A 20,353-nucleotide genomic window follows, 5' to 3' on the forward strand; every position below is an offset into this window, starting at 1 on the left:
GTGACACTCCCTTAAAGGTATCAGTTTACAAACATGTTACGCAAACATCTGAAATGCACAACCGCTGTTCATATAACCAAATTCTAAAATGCATATTCTACATATTTGAAATGTGAAATAGGATGACCAGTATTAACAGATCACACAGGAATCTCCTATTACTTAAAGGTAGTCGGAGGTGTCCTCACTACCAGTGCCCGGTGAGTTGGGACTTGGAACTATAATCTCAGACTGCATTCTAATGTCTGCAGTTATACATCCAAGTGCAACAGTTTTTATTAAGCTCTGAAGCTTCCTCCTGTGAGGAAGTTCTAAATAATTTTAATGCCTTCAAATTTACATGTTTGGAACACACAAACTCTTGATGTTGTGACTCCATGCAGTCATGACCAAATAAATCCCCAGCAGATCAAATTAGATTGTGGAGGTACCCATGAGAATGAGGCCTCCAAACACAAAGCAAAGACAGGAAACACTTCACTCGGAGTTCAGTAGAATTCACCACTTGTTGTCATGCTCAATAGGATCAGAGTCAAAGTAACATGCTTTAAATACTGGATCATTTAATATAATTATGTTCTGGGGAGGCATATGCAGTTTCATTGGTGCAGGACACAGAATCTCTGCTCTATATATCAGTAATGTCAGTTGAATGCTTCATATTTGCATGGGAAGGTGTAGCAGGGAAAGAAAACTGGAGAAAATGACGCACATTAATGTCCATTACTATTATGCCATTACAAGGACAACTGTAAACATGTATTATTTACCTCAACTATAGGAATATCTCACAACATTGCTCAAAGAATTATGTGGGATGGTCTGGAAGTGAAAAGCAGGAAAGGCCTGTTGAATTAACATGCACTGTAGCAAAGGGGAGAAGTGCCATGGGGACTGAATGCACAGTTTTAGACTAGGAAACAATACAACTGTTTAGCTTCCGAACATGATTGATCTGTACAGATCAAGTGAGCTATACAAGGAGGTTAGCAAAAAAAAAAAACGATCTTCCGTCATCTGTCCTAGATATCATTAGCATATAGATTAAATAGAATAGTTGATGCACGGGATGGGGGGGGGGGGGGGGGGGGGGGGGGGGGGGCGAAAAAAGAGGAGAATTGTAATGCTATAATTAGGGATCCTGACATATTTAAACATATGGGTTTTCATTCAAAGTTCTTAGTAATATCCAATCATTATCTAGAACTATACCAAAATGTAATGATTTTCTGAATAGCTATAAAAGCTCAGGAGATCCGAGAAGGTAAGTTCAACAGTATTTAATAATCTAACACAAAGTAAAGGCCACAACATGACTTACAGGTCCCACTTCGATCATGCCAGTTCCCGTCTGGGCCGGCTTTTATAGGGAGATTTACAAGCTCCAGCTGGGCTGGCTTCCGCCCACTAGTGAGGGAATTTGTATTCCACGAGTCCCACGGGGAGATCAATTGGAAGTTGCCCATGGGTTTCGTGAGGGCTATTATATCCCCCCCCCCCCCCCCTCAAACGTCCAAAGATTTCCCTGCAACAGATTGCAGAGGGGTCTCCTTCGGTGTTTCGCCTGTGGCTGTTCTAGCAGGTGTGGGGTCGGGAGACATGTATTGTATCAGGCAGCATCTTTTTCGCACAGATGTCAAAGGGGCCCTGTCTCCGGGAGCACTGAGGATTCGATGCCCATATCTGATGCAGTCGTCGGCATCCTGCTGGCCCGGGCATCAGTCCCTGGTGGGAAGTGCTTCTTGGCTAAAGGATGGCAGACAGGGTGAACGAGGTACGGATTCGTCCAGCGAAGCTTCCTTTGGCGAAGGCTCCCTGCCCTGGAGGTGGACCACGTGATTTTGCACGGTCCGCTCTCTAGTCCTCACCGTATATGAAACTGGTCCCATTCTCTTCACTATGGTCCCTAGCACCCTCTGGGTGCTGTCCCCAAAATTCCCAACGTGAACATTGTTCCCTGGTGTCACTCGCCTGGTGATCGTGATACCTCTTCTGGAGTCCAGCATCCTTTCCTCCTTCCCGCCAAGACTCAGGAATGCTAAACTCAGGCAGGTCCGGAGGCGCGGACCATCTGTAATTCTACTGGTACTACCACGGATGTGCGGCATTGTTCAGTAATCAAACAAAAACCATGCCAGCTTAGTTTCAATGGACCCTGACGTCTGTTTCTTCATGCCCTGTTTAAACATCTGGACTGTCCTCTCAGCCAGTTGGAGAATGGGCGGTACAGGCGGGTTGACAATGTTTCACCCAACTGGTGCGCATAAACACCTGGAATTCCCCGCTGGTAAAGGGGTTACCATTGTCCGTTTCAAGCACTTCTGGGATTCCATGGGTGCTGAAGCATTGGTGCAACTTCTCCACGGTGATTCGCATGGTGATGGAAGACATTCAGTCCATGTCCATCCACTTTGAGTGGGTATCTATAAAGGAGCAAAAACATCCAGGTGCACCCAGGGGCATTCTGACTACTCCAAGGGTGAAGCGAGGCAGAAGGAGGGAGTGTCTGGTGTTCCTGATAAGCCACACATTGCTCCACTGTTCACTCAACGTCGCCATCAAGCCTTCGCCACCACACGTAACTCCTTGCGAGCCATTTTGATTTTGGAAACACCCGAGTGTCCGCTATGCAAATCTTGCAAGGTCTTGTGCTGACCTGGCCATGGGATTAGCACGTGGGCTCCCCATAGCCGGATGCTGTCCTGAACGCGGAGTTCCTGCTGTTTTGCCAGATAGGCCCACAATTCCTCTGGGAGTTTCCCTTATAGCACACCATGTAGGATGACGTGGCGCCGTTTCTCCAACGTAAAGTCCCTTTGGGTCCACGGGTAGGGTGTCCATAAAATTCAATGTCAATATGACAATGTCAATATCACGGCCAGTCCTTCCTTCTCAATTTGTGCATAGCGGCGCTCCGTGTCAGCCAGGGTTCTGGACGCTTAAGCTATCGACCGTTCCGTCCTATTGTCCCACTGGTGGACATCACTGACCCAATGCTGCATGGAGAGATGTCACATGTGGTGATGAGTGGCTTCAACGGACCGTAATGCGTCAACAGTTTGAATGATAACAATTGCTGCTTCACTCTAGCGAATGCGTCCACCTGTGGAGCGTTCCAGGCTCATTTCTAGTTCTTCTTTAATTGCGCATGCATGGGCACCAACAAGGTAGCCAGGTTCGGGATGAAGTTCCCGTAATAACTGATGAGCCCTAAAAACTTCCTCAGCTCCGTCATGCACTCAGGTGTCGGTGCTCCCAGAACGTTTTCCTCCACCGTCCTTATCGTCGCAGTGCTGACCTATATTCTGCTATTAATACCTTCTCTGAACCAAAATTTTAGACTTTTAACACTATGTTACCACTCCCTTTGTCTTATGTTCCATTACATCTTTGTCATTTAATCTCTCCTGCCCTCTAACTCAATAATTTTCAAACACAGATGGGTGTCGGGAGGGTCGTGGGCCCATGCGTCCCCGATCGCAGGAAGTAGTCGGCCGCAATCGGCTATTAAAAAATGCTTTCAGAATGTCGACTGCCCTGCGCATGCATGCCCCTCAGCAGTGCACAGGCCCGGAGCCCAGTGGGGCAGACCTCCTTCTCCTGACGTCAGCACGCTGACTCAGGAGCAGATTTATTTTTAAAAATCGATAGGAGTCTTCTTGCCTGGAGTGGCAACAGAGAGCAGGTCATGCATTCCATACACTGACGTCACGTGCCCTGGGCTGAAGAGAGGTTCCTCCATATTGTTAGCAGCAAGCAAGCAACAGGACTGAAGGATTTTAAATGGATTGTTTCATAATAAGGAAGAGAGGGCCACAGACACAAACAGGCCAGGATCTCTCAACTAAATCTGCTGGAAAGAGCTGTTCAGGAGAATCCATAGCAGGACAAAGCAGTGCTTAATAATAAAATGTACAGTAACCGTTATTTAAATAATATATTAAACTAACAACAAATGAGAAAAAAGTATTACACAAGAAGCAATTATCCACAACTAGCCTAAAGAGAGAAAGAAAAACAAAAAACAAAACACAAAATAACCCTCCCCGCCCCCCCCCCCCCCCCCCCCCCCCGGGTTGCTGCTGCTGTCTGTTCTGTTTCTCCATTATCGTTCCGCGAGATAGTCAAGAAACGGTTCCCACCGCCTGGTGAACCCCTGAGCCGATCCTCTTAACGCATATTTTATTCGCTCCAGTCTTATGAACCCTGCCATGTCGTTTATCCAGGCCTCCACGCCCAGGGGCTTCGCTTCTTTCCACATAAGTAGAATCCTTCGCCGGGCTACTAGGGACGCAAAGGCCAAAACGTCGGCCTCTTTCGCCTCCTGCACTCCCGGTTCTTCTGCAACCCCAAATATAGCTAACCCCCAGCTTGGTTTGACCCGGACCCCCACCACCTTTGAGACCACTCTTGCCACACCCTCCCAGAACTCATGTAGTGCCGGACACGACCAGAACATGTGGGTGTGGTTCGCCGAGCTTCTAAAGCACCTCCCACACCTATCCTCCACCCCAAAAAACCTGCTCAGTCTTGCTCCCGTCATATGCGCCCTGTGTAGAACCTTAAATTGAATCAGGCTATGCCTGGCACATGAGGACGAGGCATTTACCCTGCTTAGGGCATCTGCCCACAGCCCTTCCTCAATCTCTTCCCCCAGCTCCTCTTCCCATTTTCCCTTCAGCTCCTCTACCATCGTCTCTCCCTTGTCTCTCATCTCCCTGTATATTTCCGACACTTTACCTTCTCCAACCCATGCCCCCGAAATCACTCTATCCTGGATCCCTTGCGTTGGGAGCTGCGGAAATTCCCTCACCTGTTGCCTCGTAAATGCCCTCACTTGCATGTATCGGAAAGCATTCCCTTGTGGCAACTTATATTTTTCTTCCAATGCTCCCAAACTCGCAAACGTCCAGTCCACAAACAGGTCCTTCAGCTTCCTAATTCCTGCTCGCTGCCAACATTGAAATCCCCCATCTATCCTCCCCGGGACGAACCTGTGGTTATTCCTTATCGGGGACCACACCGAGGCACCCGTCACTCCCCTGTGTCGTCTCCACTGCCCCCAGATCTTCAAGGGTTTGTGGTGTACCTTTTCGGGGAGAAAGGTAGCGGCGCCGTCGCCAGCGCTTTCAGGCTTGTTCCCTTACAGGACGCCATCTCCAGCCTTTTCCACGCCGCATCTTCCTCTTCCCCCATCCACTTACGGACCATCGACACATTGGCGGCCCAATAGTAGTCACTCAGACTCGGCAGTGCCAATCGCCCTCTGTCCCTACTGCGCTGTAGGAACCACCTCTTTACCCTCGGGGTCTTTCCCACCCATACAAAGCTCGTAATGCTCCTATCTATTTTTATTTATTTATTTATTTATTTATTTTTTAAAAGGCCTTAGTAATCAGGATGGGGAGACACTGAAACACGAAAAGAAACCCCGGGAGGACCACCATCTTGACCGCCTGTACTGTGCCCGCCAATGACAGGGGCACCATATCCCACCTCTTAAAGTCCTCCTCCATCTGCTCTACCAGTCGCGTCAGGTTAAGTTTGTGTAGGGTTCCCCAGTTCCTGGCCACCTGAATCCCCAGGTATCGAAAATTCCCTGTCACTTTCCTCAGCGACAGAGCATCTATCCCCCTGCCCTGTTCCCCGGGGTGCATCACAAAAAGTTCGCTCTTTCCCATATTTAATTTATATCCCGAGAACTCTCCAAACTCCCTGAGTATCTGCATTACCTCTGGCATCCCCTCCACTGGGTCCGCCACATATAGCAGTAAATCGTCTGCATTTAGTGACACGCGATGTTCCTCTCCCCCTCTAAGCACCCCCCTCCACTTCTTAAGAGTCCCTCAGCGCTATGGCCAATGGCTCAATTGCCAACGCAAACAGTAACAGGGACAGGGGGCACCCCTGTCTTGTACCCCTATGTAATCGGAAGTAACCCGATCTTTGACTATTTGTAACAACGCTTGCCACCGGGGCCCCGTACAGGAGTCTAACCCATCTAATGAACCCCTCCCCGAACCCAAATCTCTTCAGCACCTCCCACAAATAGTCCCACTCCACTATCGAATGCCTTCTCTGCATCCATCGCCACCACTATCGCTGCCTCCCCTTCCGGTGGGGGCATCATCATCACCCCCAGCAACCTTCGTATATTGGCGTTCAATTGTCTCCCTTTAACAAACCCTGTCTGGTCGTCATGTACCACCCCGGGACACACTCCTCTATCCTTGTCGCCATCACTTTGGCCAGCAGCTTGGCATCTACGTTTAGGAGGGAGATGGGCCTGTATGACCCGCACTGCAGCGGGTCTTTGTCTCGTTTCAGAATTAACGATATCGTCGCCTCCGACATTGTCGGGGGTAGTGTCCCCCTTTCCTTAGCCTCATTGAAGGTTCTCGCCAGAAGCGGGGCCAGCAGGTCCATATACTTCCTATAAAATTCCACCGGGAACTCATCTGGTCCCGGGGCCTTCCCTGCTTGCATATTCCCAATTCCTTTGATCACCTCCTCCACCTCAATCTGCGCCCCAAGACCTGCCACCTCCTGCTCCTCCACCCTCGGGAACTCCAGCTGGTCCAAAAAGTGTATCATTCCCTCTTTCCCCTCCGGGGGTTGGGACTTATACAGCCTCTCATAAAATGTCTTGAACACCTCGTTCACTTTCCCTGCTCTCTGCTCCATCTTTCCTGTTTCGTCCCTAACTCCTCCGATCTCTCTCGCCGCCCCCCTCTTTCGAAGTTGTTGAGCCAGCAGCCGGCTCGCCTTTTCCCCATATTCATATTGTATTCCCTGTGCCTTCCTCCACTGCGTCTCCGCCTTTCCCGTGGTCAGCAGGTCAAACTCCGTCTGTAGTCTTCGTCTTTCCCTGTATAGCCCTTCCTCCAGGGCCTCCGCATACTGCCTATCCACCCTCAGAATTTCCCCAACCAATCTCTCTCTTTCTTTACCCTCTTGTTTCCCCGTGGGCTCTAATGGAAATCAGCTCTCCTCTAACCACCGCCTTCAGCGCTTCCCATACTACCCCCACCTGGACCTCCCCACCGTCATTGACCTCCAGGTATCTTTCGATGCATCCCCTCACCCTTCCGCATACCCCCTAGTCCGCCAGTAGTCCCATGTCTAATCTCCAAAGTGGGCGCTGTTCCTTTTCCTCTCCTAGATCCAGATCCACCCAACGTGGGGCGTGATCTGACTCGGCTATAGCCGAGTACTCCGTTCCTGCCACTTTCGGGATCAGCGCACTTCCCAAGACAAAAAAGTCGATCCGGGAGTATACTTTATGGCGTGGGAGAAGAAGGAAAACTCTTTCCCCATCAGTCTGGCAAATCTCCACGGATCTATCCCTCCCATCTGCTCCATAAATCCCTTAAGCACCTTGGCCGCTGCTGGCCTTCTCCCGGTCCTGGATCTGGTGTCCAGCCCTGGGTCCAGCACTGTGTTAAAATCCCCCCCCATTACCATGCTTCCCGCCTCCAGGTCCGGGATACGTCCAGCATTCGCTTCATGAATCCCGCGTCATCCCAGTTCGGGGCGCATACGTTCACCAGCACCACCGCCCCACCTTGCAATCTGCCACTCACCATCACGTACCTGCCCCCACTATCCACCACTATGGTCTTGTGGGTGTACTAGCTAGATGGATAAAGAACTGGCTGGGCAATAGGAGACAGAGAGTAGTGGAAGGGAGTTTCTCAAAATGGTGTTCCACATGGATCCGTGCTGGGACCACTGTTGTTTGTGATATACATAAATGATCTGGAGGAAGGTATAGGTGGTCTGATCAGCAGGTTTGCAGATGATACTAAGGTTGGTGCAGTAGCAGATAATGAAGGGGACTGTCAGAGAATACAGCAGAATATAGATAGATTGAGAGTTGGGTGGAGAAATGGCAGATGGAGTTCAATCCGGGCAAATGCGAGGTGATGCATTTTGGAAGATCCAATTCAAGAGCGAACTATACGGTAAATTAAAAAGCCCTGAGGAAAATTGATGTTCAGAGAGATCTGGGTGTTCAGGTCCTCTGTACCCTGAAGGTGGCTGCGCAGGTCGATAGAGTGGTCAAGAAGGCATACGGCATGCTTTCCTTCATCGGAAGGGGTATTGAGTACAAGAGTTGGCAGGTCATGTTACAGTTGTACAAGACTTTGGTTCAGCCACATTTGGAATACTGCGTACAGTTCTGGTCGCCCCATTACCAAAAGGATGTGGATGCTTTGGAGAAGGTGCAGAGGAGGTTCACCAGGATATTGCCTGGTATGGAGGGCGCTAGCTATGAAGAGAGGTTGAGTAGATTAGGATTATTTTCATTAGAAAGACGGAGGTTGAGGGGAGACCTCATTGAGGTCTACAAAATCATGTGAGGTATAGACAGGGTGGATAGCAAGAAGCTTTTTCCCCCAGAGTGGGGGACTCAATTACTAGGGGTCACGGGTTCAAGGTGAGAGGGGAAAAGTTTAAGGGAGATATGCGTGTAAAGTTCTTTACGCAGAGGGTGGTGGGTGCCTGGAACGCATTGCCGGCGGAGGTGGTAGAGGCGGGCACGATAGAGTCATTTAAGATGTATCTAGACAGATACATGAATGGGCAGGGAGCAGAGGGATACAGATCCTTAGAAAATAGGCAACAGTTTTAGACAGAGGATCTGGATCGGCGCAGGCTTGGAGGGCCAAAGGGCCTGTTCCTGTGCTGTAATTTTTCTTTGTTCTTTGTTGCTTAACTTTTGGAATCCAGATATCACTCGACTGAAGCTGTGCTGTACTCCCTCCAAGGCCTATTCATCTTTTACGGTGAGGTTCCCAGAACTGCTCACATACTCCATTTGTGGTCTAACCAGTACTTTGCACAGTTGAGGCATGACGTTGATTACCTTGCATTCTAGTCCTCTATTTATGAAGGCCAACCTTCTATTAGATTTTTGATTATTTTCTGTATTTGATTATGACACTTTAATGATCTGTGAACCTGGACTCTCAAGTCTCTTTGGACTGGCACTACTTCTGAATTCTTACTATTCTATCCAATTTATGTTAAGTGTGTGGCCTCATCCTTTTATTCTTTGATGGGGTTTGATTGTTTTTGGCAAGGCCAGCGTTCGTTGCCCATTCCTAACTGCCCTTGAATTTAGTGGCTTACGGCCATTTTAATGGACAGTTAACACCGCTTTCAATCTGGAGTCAAATATGGCCAGACCAGGTAGATGTTCAACCCTAAAGAACATCAGTAAACCAGGTAGCTATATTTAAATTCCACGTGCTGCCATGGTGGGATTTGAACCCATGTCCCCAGAGCACTCAAATCTGGAATATAAAGCCAGACTTCGAAATGGTGACCACGACAACTACCATCGATTGTCGTAAACATCCATCTGATTCACTAATGTCCTTCAGGGAAGGAAATCTGCTATCCTCACCCAGAGTGGCTTACATGCGACTTCAGACCTACAGCAGTGTGGTTGACTCTCAATTATCCTCTGAAATGACCTAGCAAGTTACTCGGTTTCAGGGCATTTCGGATGGGTAACAAATGCTGGTGTTGCCAGTCCCGTGAAAGAAAAAAATAACTTGTATCTCTGGATTACTAGTCCAGTGACATTACCACAAAGCCACCATCTCCTCATTGAAATCAATTTGCCATAGTTTTGCCCATTCACTTAATCTATTAATTTACTTTTGTAATTTTATGATACCATCTACACTGCTTACAATACATTAGCAAATCTGGATATGTGGCTTTTAATCCTTTCCACCCTACCACCTAATCCTATAATGAAGAGAGTGAATAGTTGAGGTTCCAACATAAATCCTTGTAGGACACCACAAATTCACATTCTGCCAATTGGAATATTGTCCATTACACCTACTCGGTCTCCTTCCTCGCAGCCATTTTATTAAGCAGGCCAATAAATTGCTTTCAATTCATGAGTTTCAACTTTAGGTAACAGTCTTTTATGAGGGACTTTATCAAATACCTTCTCAGAGTCTGTATAAATAACATCCAGGCATCCTGCCCATTACTCTGTCACCTCATCAAAAAATTCAATCAGGCTCTCCAGGCATCACCTACCCTCAACAAATCCCATGTTGGGTCTCCCTGAACACCTCAAAATTCTTCGGCTCATCAATCACAATTATAGGCTTTAGCAATTTCCCAGCAACTGATATTAGGCTAACTGGTCTATAATTCTCTGGTTTCTCGCTCTCGCCCTTAATAATAGTGTCATGCACAATTATCCAATGTAAGGAAGTGGTTATTTTGCTTTGTCTTCAACAATATATTAACTGCAAAAATGAAATCCTCTTAATGATTCTTAGGAAGTGGTAGCTATGAATGAAACATAAGTGAAATATTTTGGGAATCTCTATTCTACACAATTATACATTGGGTTGGCATTAAAAGACTGCTAGTGTTCACATCAGTCAACCAAATGTATGCCAGGAATGTGAGAACTGATGCATTGGCATTACAACATTAAATAAATCCAGAAGAAAACACAATCTTAACTATGAAACTCTTTCTCAGACATTATCACTTACAACAGCCTTACAACACCTTAGACCATAAGACATAGGAGCAGAATTAGGCCCCTCGGCCCACGAGTCTGCTCCGCCATTCAATCATGGCTGATATTTTTCTCATCCCCATTCTCCTGCTTTCTCCCCATAACCCCTGATCCCCTTATTGATCAAAAACCTATCTATCTCTGTCTTAAAGACACTCAGTGAATTGGCCTCCACAGCCTTCTGCGGCAAAGAGTTCCACAGGTTCACCATCTTCTGGCTGAAGAAATTCCTCCTCATCTCTGTTTTAAAGGATTGTCCCTTTAGTCTGATTGTCCTCTGCTTCTAGTTTTACCTACAAGTAGAAACATCCTCTCCACGTCCACTCTACCCAGGCCACGGAGTTTCCTGGCAGTTTCAATAAGATCCCCCCTCATCCTTCTAAACTCCAACGAGTACAGACCCAGAGTCCTCAACTGTTCCTCATACAACAAGCTCTTCATTCCAGGGATCATTCTTGTGAACCTCCTCTGGACCCTTTCCAAGGCTAGCACATCCTTCCTTAGATACGGGGCCCAAAACTGCTCACAATACTCCAAATGGGGTCTGACCAGAGCCTTTCATAGCCTCAGAAGTACATCCCTGGTCTTGTATTCCAGCTCTCTCGACATGAATGCTAACATTGCATTTACCTTCCTAACTGCCGACTGAACCTGCACGTTAACCTTAAGAGAATCGTGAACAAGTCCCATTGTGCTTCTGATTTCCTAAGCATCTTCCCATTTAGAAAATAGTCTATGCCTCCATTTCTCCTTCCAAAGTGCATAACCTCACACTTTTCCACATTGTATTCCATCTGCCACTTCTTTGCCCACTCTTCTAGCCTGTCCAAGTCCTTCTTTAGCCCGCCTTCTTCCTCAATACTACCTGCCCCTCTACAGATCTTTGTATCATTTGTAAACTTAGCAACAGTACCTTCAGTTCCTTCCTCCAGATCATTAATGTATATTGTGAAAAGTTGTGGTCCCAGCACCGACCCCGGAGGTACACCACTAGTCACCGGCTGCCATCCTGAAAAACCCCCTTATCCCCACTCTCTGTCTTCTGCCAGTCAGCCAATCCTCTATCCATGTCAGGATCTTACCCTTAACACCATGGGCTCTTAACTTATTTAACAATCTCCTAGACGGCACCTTGTCAAAGGCCTTCTGGAAATCTAAATAAATCACATCCACTGGTTCACCTTTGTCTAACTTCCTTGTTACTTCCTCAAAGAACTCGAACAGATTTGTCAGACATGACCTCCCCTTGACGAAGCTGTGTTGACTCAGTCCTATTTCATCATGCACTTCCAAGTACTCCGCGATCTCATCTTTAATAATGGACTCTAAAATCTTACCAATGGCCGAAGTCAGGCTAACCGGCCTATAATTTCCTGTCTTCTGCCCCTCTCCCTTCTTAAACAGTGGTGTTACTTTAGCCACTTTCCAGTCCTCTGGGACCCTTCCTGCCTCCAGTGATTCTTGAAAGATCACCACCAATGCCTCCACAATCTCCTAAGCTATCTCTTTTAGAACCCTGGGGTGTAGTCCATCCGGTTCAGGTGATTTGTCCACCTTCAGCCCTTTCAGTTTCCCCAGAACCTTTTCCTTAGTAATGGTCACTGCACTCACCTCTGCCCCGTAGTTCTCCTGGAGCTCTGGCATCCCACTGGTGTCTTCCACCGTGAAGACTGATGCAAAGTAACTATTCAGTTCGTCTGCCATTTCTTTGTTTCCTATTATTACTTCTCCAGCTACATTTTCCAGTGGTCCAGTGTCTATTTTTGCCTCTCTCTTACCTTTTATAAATTGAAAAAAACTCTTCCCAATATTACTAGCTAGCTTGCACTCATACGTCATCTTCTCCTCCCTTATTGATTTTTTTGTTGTCCTCTGCTCGCTTTTAAAGGCTTCCCAATCCTCTGGCTTCCCACTAATCCTCACCACTTTGTACGCTTTTTCTTTGGCTTTTATGCGGTCCTTGACTTCCCTCATCAGCCATGGATGCCTTGTCCTCCCCTTAGCATGTTTCCTCCTCCTTGGGATAAATTTCTGTTATGCCTCCCGAATAACCCCCCAAAACTCCTGCCATTGCTGTTCTACTGTCTTCCCTGCTAGGTTCCTTTTCCAATCAACTCAGGCCAGCACCTCCCTCATGTCTTTGTAGTTACCCTTATTTAATGGTAATACCTTTACATCTGATTGCAGGGTAAATTCTATCATATTGTGGTCACTGCTCCCTAAGGGTTCCTTCACCTTAAGTTCCCTAATCAAGTCTGCCTCATTACACATCACCAAATCCAGAATTGCCTGTTCCCTAGTGGGCTCTACCACAAGCTGCTCCAAAAAAAAAATCTTAAATTCCACAAATTCCTTTTCTTGCAATCCACTACCAACCTGATTTTCCCAGTCCACCTGCATATTGAAGTCCCCCATGATTATTGTAATATTGCCTTTTTTACATGCCTTTTCTATCTCCTGATTTATTTTCTGCCCCACATCCTGACTACTGCTAGGGGGCCTGTACATAACTCCCATCAGGGTTTTACCTTTGCGATTTTACCTTGTATGAAAACTATTCGCCATCAATTCTGGAAAAACGCATTAGATATGGAAAATCTGAAATCTGCCTGTTCATTCACAAATAAGATCCCTCCAATTTAGTATTCAGAACTAACCGTGTCAATTTTGACACGAAGTAGTCCTTGTTACAGCTAGCCCCAACTGCATGATTATGCAACCTAACAAATGAAACACAAAACCGCAAGCTTTCCTCTTCAACTATGCACATCATTGCCTGTTTCAACATTGCTTTATTCAACTCATGAAGCTCAAATCGTGAAGGTGTCATAACCAGAGATTAAACCTATACAGTAATTGCTGAAAAGTGGCCAAAATGTAATCTTCAGCTGTCTGTTGGGAAATAGCAGCCTACGCTCGGTTCTTATTTTTCACAGAGCTACATTGGAAATAGCGCTAGTAAAATAACCATCAGCATTTGCCTGTACAGCTTACCTTAGGTAGTGAATTACTTAGTAACTGGTCAAATTACTTCTCTCTCCTGGCTCTGCATAAGTCATATGACAGTTAATAAGTGTTGTACAGTGCAATACAACATTGTTCTTAATGAAAAAACACACTAATTGCATACCAAAACCTATTCCTCAAGGAAGAAATTTCCCATTGTCAGCAGCTGCAAGAGTAACCAAATCACCAAAGGAGACACCAGCCCTGCAAACAAGGCGCCTGCAGAGATCATTCTGTACCATTGGCAAAGGACAATTTCTCACATGACACTTGTGGCAGACTTTAACTTCCAGAACTGGCTTGTTCAGCTATCAAAAAGATGTGCAAATGATCTTAACTGATCTCATGTAAGTTGAGGCTACATTCCCATCATTTCTTACAGATGGAAGGATGTCAATCAATTACCAAAAGTATAATTCTGCATAAATAGCTCTCTCAGCAGTAGACTGAACGGATTACTGTTTGAAAAAGTCATATCGGATTTTAAAAAAATACATGTTTTAACTTGGTTAAGAATTGATAAACCAATTCTGGACAGCTAACTATTCAGGTTATACAAATGGGAAGGATGTAACTTTTCAAAATTTTGTGTACATCATGATGTTTTTTAAAAAAAAACCTATGTTACTCTGATATGGTAAAAGTTGAATCATGGGCGTCAAAATTAAAATTACCGAAATGGTGTGTACACCCATGGTCTGCATGTTGAGATACATCACCATCCAGGTTTCCCCCCCAAATTACGATCAGCAGCAGTATCGGGGATGTAAATGTACCAGGGTCATTTTTTGTGCAGTAATAATTTGGCAAAAATATCTGCTTGTACAACTCATTTTGAAGCGACACTGCCTAATCCGATCACATACCATTCCAGACAGTGCAGTCAGCAATCTAACCCTTTTTAATAATCACATAAAAGTGAGTGGATGGAAGCATTCTAGTATCAGTGAATAGATGAAGAAGTGTCCTGTATAAACAACATAAGTATCTAACTGAAAAACAAGCTGCTCTTAATCCTCTAAAGAGCATTGTTCAACTGTGGTGTTATTTTAGGGTGCAGCTGGAAGTACTAGCTGCACTGGAAAACGTACACTTAAAATTACATTGGCATTAAGCATGCTGCATTTTGTTTTTACGTTTTAAAAGTGGAAAAGAAAGTGCATACTTACATCAACTAACCAAATGTCATCTTCTCTACTGTCTTTAAATCTGCAATAAAATTATCATGTTGTCAACAAATATAGAATTGTGTTTCCAATACAGCTATATCCAAGATATTACACAATTCATCTTTCTGGAATTAATGGATATTCCAGGTTTTCTTACTGACTGTAACATATCTGTTGTAATGGTGGTCAATCGTGCGAATTCACAAGAACCTCAAGGTATAGTGGAAACTAAACAGGACTATTTCTACAGCCAAGATGGCGATAGCAAATCTTTGTTAGTCCCAAAGTAATATTATACTGGGTGTACATACTGCGATCATCCTGAATGCAGTTAGAAATAGACACCATCCCGTTATAAGTATCTTTCACAAGTGAAAATACCTGGGACTCAATGAATCAACATCATGGGAACTATAAGCTTTGGAAATTTTTTGCTCACTCACTTCTGAGCAGATTCTGGAATGCTAAACCGGCAGTATCTGTTGCCCAGTGATAATTCAAGTGTATACACCACTGTTATATTGAGCTTAAGTGGATCGCTCCACTGCAAAACATATGTACCTTCCCAAATAAATTGAACCTGATTAACAAAAACCCAGCAATTATTTCCTACAAGCTAAACACTTAGCAACATTCAGCTCATCCAACTGGAAACATAATGACATGGCATGCAAAATTACAGCAAGCAGGTTGCATGAAGCATCCATGTCATGGGTATAATGACGAGTGCGAGGGGCCACTAATACTGGACATCATTGCGATGCAAGAGGTGGTGGGGGTGACATCATCACATTGAGACATAGTGCCATTTGAGAGACAGAGGGGCATTTAGAAAAGGTAAAAGCGGTTTTCTGCGTCTTCAATGCATTGAGACTACTGCTCACAGGTAAAGGAGTGCGCATAGGTCACTGCCAGTGCTTTACTGAGATATGTGCACTAAAATATCAGATATGAAGCCATCCATCCAGTAGCTGACAGCGGCCAGACTGACTTAAAAATCAGTCTGCACAGTACAAAATCAGCGGCTGGATTCTCCGGTTGCTGATGCCGAAATCGCTGTTCGGCGACTGGCCGGGGAATCCTAGTTCCCGATCAAATCGGGGGCGGCGCCTCTTTTGCGATGAGCCCCCCCCCCTCCAAAGCAGCGTACTCGGAGTACGCCGCGCCACTTATCAACGGCCTCAGGACGTTGCCCGACGCTCGCCCCCTGACCGGTTGAGTTCCCGACGGCATGGCACACGTGTGTTCTCACCCGTCGGGAACTCGGCGTGGTGGCTGTGGACTAAGCCCAGCACCGCCAGTCGGGGGAGGGCTGATCCACACTAGGGGGGTGGTCCGGGCGCGCGAGCGGCCGGCGCCATGTAGCATGGAGCGGCCGCTGCAGGCCGCCGCCATCCGCATGCGCTGCCACGGACCCAACAATTCTCTGAGGCGTATCAGCAGCTAGAGCCGGGTGCTCTACGCTGCCGTCCTGCTAGCCCCAAGCAAAACTTGGAATCGGTGGCCGCTTTGCGCCATTTGTTCTGGCGTAAAACACCACCGGTCCCACCGGCGTGGGGACATGGCCCCAGAATCAGAGAATCTAGCCCCAGATGTCTGGCAACCCAAGACATGAGATTTATTGGGCTGGATTCTCCGCTTTGCTGGTAGCGAACTCACGCCCGCCAATTTCCCGACGGTGTGGGGACGCCCACAATGGGAAGTCCCATTGGCCGACTGCCAGGACGGAGGATCCCGCTGCCGGCCGGGGAACGCCGCACTCGACGGAGAATCCCACCCATTATCTTTACTGGTAAAGGATCATGCAGCAGGCTCGTGTGGATATATAAGCTACTGAAAGAAGCATCTATCAGTTATGCCAATAACATTTGGAAGCTAAATGAAAAGTTCCTTCAAAACTATCAAATGCTTTTTGTATTCATTGGAAAATAGGACAATCTTTCTCATTTTAAGTACTTGGCTATATTTTGAGTAAATAACAGCTCAATCCGCAATTTTAAATTTTTCTTTAAAAAGCACAACACAAAATACATTCTCTATGGGCAGCATCAGTGTTGGTGAAAGAACTAAAGCACTAAAATGGCAATGGTGTTTACTTCAGCAGCAGTACTCATGCAAGTTCATGAACCATTGTAGGACACACCGAGGCCATGCTCTTTCATCCCTCACCACCAACATACATTAGAGCATCTTCAGGTTACACTCCAGGGATATTAGTTAAAAAAATGAAACCTGCATTCCACTGTACTGTATTGTTGGAGTTGCGGTCTTTCAAATGAGACACTGAAACAAGGCCCGGTCTGCCTCCTCAAGTGGGCGTAAATGAACACACTATGAAGAGTAGAGGAGTCGTGTCCTGCCCAATATTTATCCGCAACCAACAGCCAAAAGAAAGGTTACCTGGTCGTTAACAAATTGCTGTTTGTGGAACAAAATGGCTGATCCATTTTCGACAGTAAAACAATAACTCCACTTAAAAGTACTTAATTGGCTGCAAAGTGATTTGGAATGCCTTTATGGTCATGAAAGTTGTAATATGAACAAATCTTTATTTTTCAAATAGAGGAATCAAAACACCGCACATTCAAAAGGCACTTCATTGAAATGACGGGATACCAAACTTCATAGGTTTAATTTTATGAAATATTGAGCATTGAAGACAGATACGCTAATATAACAAATACAATTTCCTTAGACTAGTATTGTATTCGGACAGTATTATCTAATGTTCCCCAATCAATTTATTTTGTGAGTCATACAGATTAGGAACCTCCAATTCAATCCTTGTCTATCACCACCGGCAGCAACCAAGCCACCCCCGGTGTCACAGTAGAAAACAATACAGGGAAATCTATTGTCAACTTGTCAGACTACACCCTTCAACCAGACGAAATCGAAGTCCTCAGCAGAGGGCTTAATTTCTGCACCACCACCAAAATGGACCCCATCAGTCTCGCGGCAGACACGGAGGAATTCATCAGGCGAATGAGGCTCTGGGAATTCTTCCACAGACCCCAAGAGGCCAACAGCGAACCCAAGCAGACTACCAATGAACCGCAACAGCAGACGGAGAGATCTGCGGTGCGGCAACCGAAGAGGAAAGAGTCGAATTGGACCCCTCCGGAAGGCCGCTGCCTTAGACTCGACATGTATGCTCAAGCCGTCAGGAGTCTCGTCAATGCCAGATTCATCAGTCGCATTCACAAGACAACCCCGAACGTCACCCAAGCACAACGCAATGCCATCCACGCTCTCAAGACCAACCACAGCAAAATCATCAAACCAGCAGACAAAGGGGGGGCCACTGTCGTACTGAACAGAACGGACTACTGCAAAGAAGTATACCGACAACTGAACAACCAAGAACACTACAGACAGTTACCCGCAGATCCGACCAAGGAACACATCCGCCAACTTAACAGACTGATCAAGACCTTGGATCCAGATCTTCAGAGCACCCTACATGCTCTCATCCCACGTACTCCCCGCATTGGAGATCTCTACTGCCTCCCAAAAATACATAAGGCCAACACACCAGGCCGCCCTATCGTTTCAGGCTATGGGACCCTGTGTGAGAACCTCTCTGGCTACATCGAGGGCATCTTGAAACCCATCGTACAAGGTACACCCAGCTTCTGTCGCGACACGACGGACTTCCTACAGAAACTCAGCACCCATGGACCAGTTGAACCAGGAACATTCCTCGTCACAATGGACGTCTCGGCACTCTACACCAGCATCCCCCATGACGACGGCATTGCTGCAACAGCCTCAGTACTCAACACCGACAACTGCCAATCTACAGACGCAATTCTGCAACTCATCCGCTTCATTCTGGATCACGTCTTCACCTTCGACAACAAGTTCTTCATCCAGACGCACGGAACAGCCATGGGGACCAAATTCGCACCCCAATACGCCAACATCTTCATGCACAAGTTTGAACAGGACCTACTCACTGCACAGGACCTTCAACCGATGTTATACACCAGATACATAGATGACATTTTTTTCCTTTGGACCCACGGCGAAGAATCACTGAAACGACTACACGATGACATTAATAAGTTCCATCCAACCATCAGACTCACCATGGACTACTCTCCAAAATCAGTTGCATTCTTGGACACACTCGTTTCCATCAAGGACGGTCACCTCAGCACTTCGCTTTACCGCAAACCCACGGATAACCTCATGATGCTCCACTTCTCCAGCTTCCACCCTAAACACATTAAAGAAGCCATCCCCCATGGACAAGCGCTCCGTATACACAGGATCTGCTCAGACGAGGAGGAGCGTAACAGACATCTACAGACGTTGAAAGATGCCCTCGTACGAACGGGATATGGCACTCGACTCATCGATCGACAGTTCCAACGCGCCACAGCGAAAAACCGGACCGACATCCTCAGAAGACAAACATGGGACACAACCGACAGAATACCCTTCGTCGTCCAGTACTTCCCCGGAGCGGAGAAACTACGTCATCTTCTTCACAGCCTTCAACACGTCATTGATGACGATGAACATCTTGCCAAGGTCATCCCCACACCCCCACTACTTGCCTTCAAACAACCGCGCAACCTCAAACGAACCATTGTGTGCAGCAAACTACCCAGTCTTCAGAACAGTGACCACGACACCACACAACCCTGTCATGGCAATCTCTGCAAGACGTGCCAGATCATCGACATGGATACCACTATTACACGTGAGAACACCACCCACCAGGTACGTGGTACATACTCGTGCGACTCGGCCAACGTTGTCTACCTCATACGCTGCAGGAAAGGATGTCCCGAAGCGTGGTACATTGGCGAGACCATGCAGACGCTGCGACAACGAATGAACGGACATCGCGCAACAATCACCAGGCAGGAATGTTCCCTTCCAGTCGGGGAACACTTCAGCAGTCAAGGGCATTCAGCCTCTGATCTCCGGGTAAGCGTTCTCCAAGGCGGCCTTCAGGACCCGCGACAACGCAGAATCGCCGAGCAGAAACTTATAGCCAAGTTCCGCACACATGAGTGCGGCCTCAACCGGGACCTGGGATTCATGTCACATTACATTCATCCCCCACCATCTGGCCTGCGAAATCCTACCAACTGTCCTGGCTTGAGACAATTCACACCTCTTTAACCTGGGGTTACCCCATCTCTGGATCTGTAAAGGTTTAATCACCTGCTTATGCTCGCATTCCTAGCATTGTTTGGCATCTTTGAATTTGTCTATATATGTGTTTCTGGAACAGACCTCTTCATTCACCTGAGGAAGGAGCAGCGCTCCGAAAGCTAGTGACATCGAAACAAACCTGTTGGACTTTAACCTGGTGTTGTAAGACTTCGTACTTGTCTATGTTAACAGCTCTGCTTACCTGGGTTGGTGATGTTCCTGAAAATGCCCTCTGCCCTTCTGGGTTAGGGAGAGTAAAGCTGGGTTCCTGATCCCGAGCACTAACCATGGGCAAACATACGTATTATTGTCATGTAAGGGTCGCACTAAGCTTAACAATGATTCCCTCCAGTCAAATGGCCTGCTAAAACACACCATCAAGGCATGAACACATGAATAATGACCACGCGGGTGAGATGCCAGAGGGAATTCAGCACCTGTGGAA

At 46.7% G+C, this 20,353-nt stretch overlaps 1 protein-coding gene across 2 annotated transcripts in view; it reads right to left on the reverse strand.

Annotated features, from left to right (window-relative positions):
* Nucleotides 1–20,353, reverse strand: part of LOC140385216 (protein disulfide-isomerase TMX3-like) — a 169,293-nt gene that overhangs the window by 122,552 nt on the left and 26,388 nt on the right. For both annotated transcript variants that reach the window (XM_072467123.1, XM_072467124.1), the window contains one exon: nt 14,737–14,776. In XM_072467123.1, the coding sequence (XP_072323224.1) occupies nt 14,737–14,776 (40 nt within the window). The remainder of the gene's footprint in view (nt 1–14,736; nt 14,777–20,353) is intronic.

The sequence above is a fragment of the Scyliorhinus torazame genome, chromosome 11 (genome assembly GCF_047496885.1).
Source record: "Scyliorhinus torazame isolate Kashiwa2021f chromosome 11, sScyTor2.1, whole genome shotgun sequence".
Classification (NCBI taxonomy): Eukaryota; Metazoa; Chordata; class Chondrichthyes; order Carcharhiniformes; family Scyliorhinidae; genus Scyliorhinus; species Scyliorhinus torazame.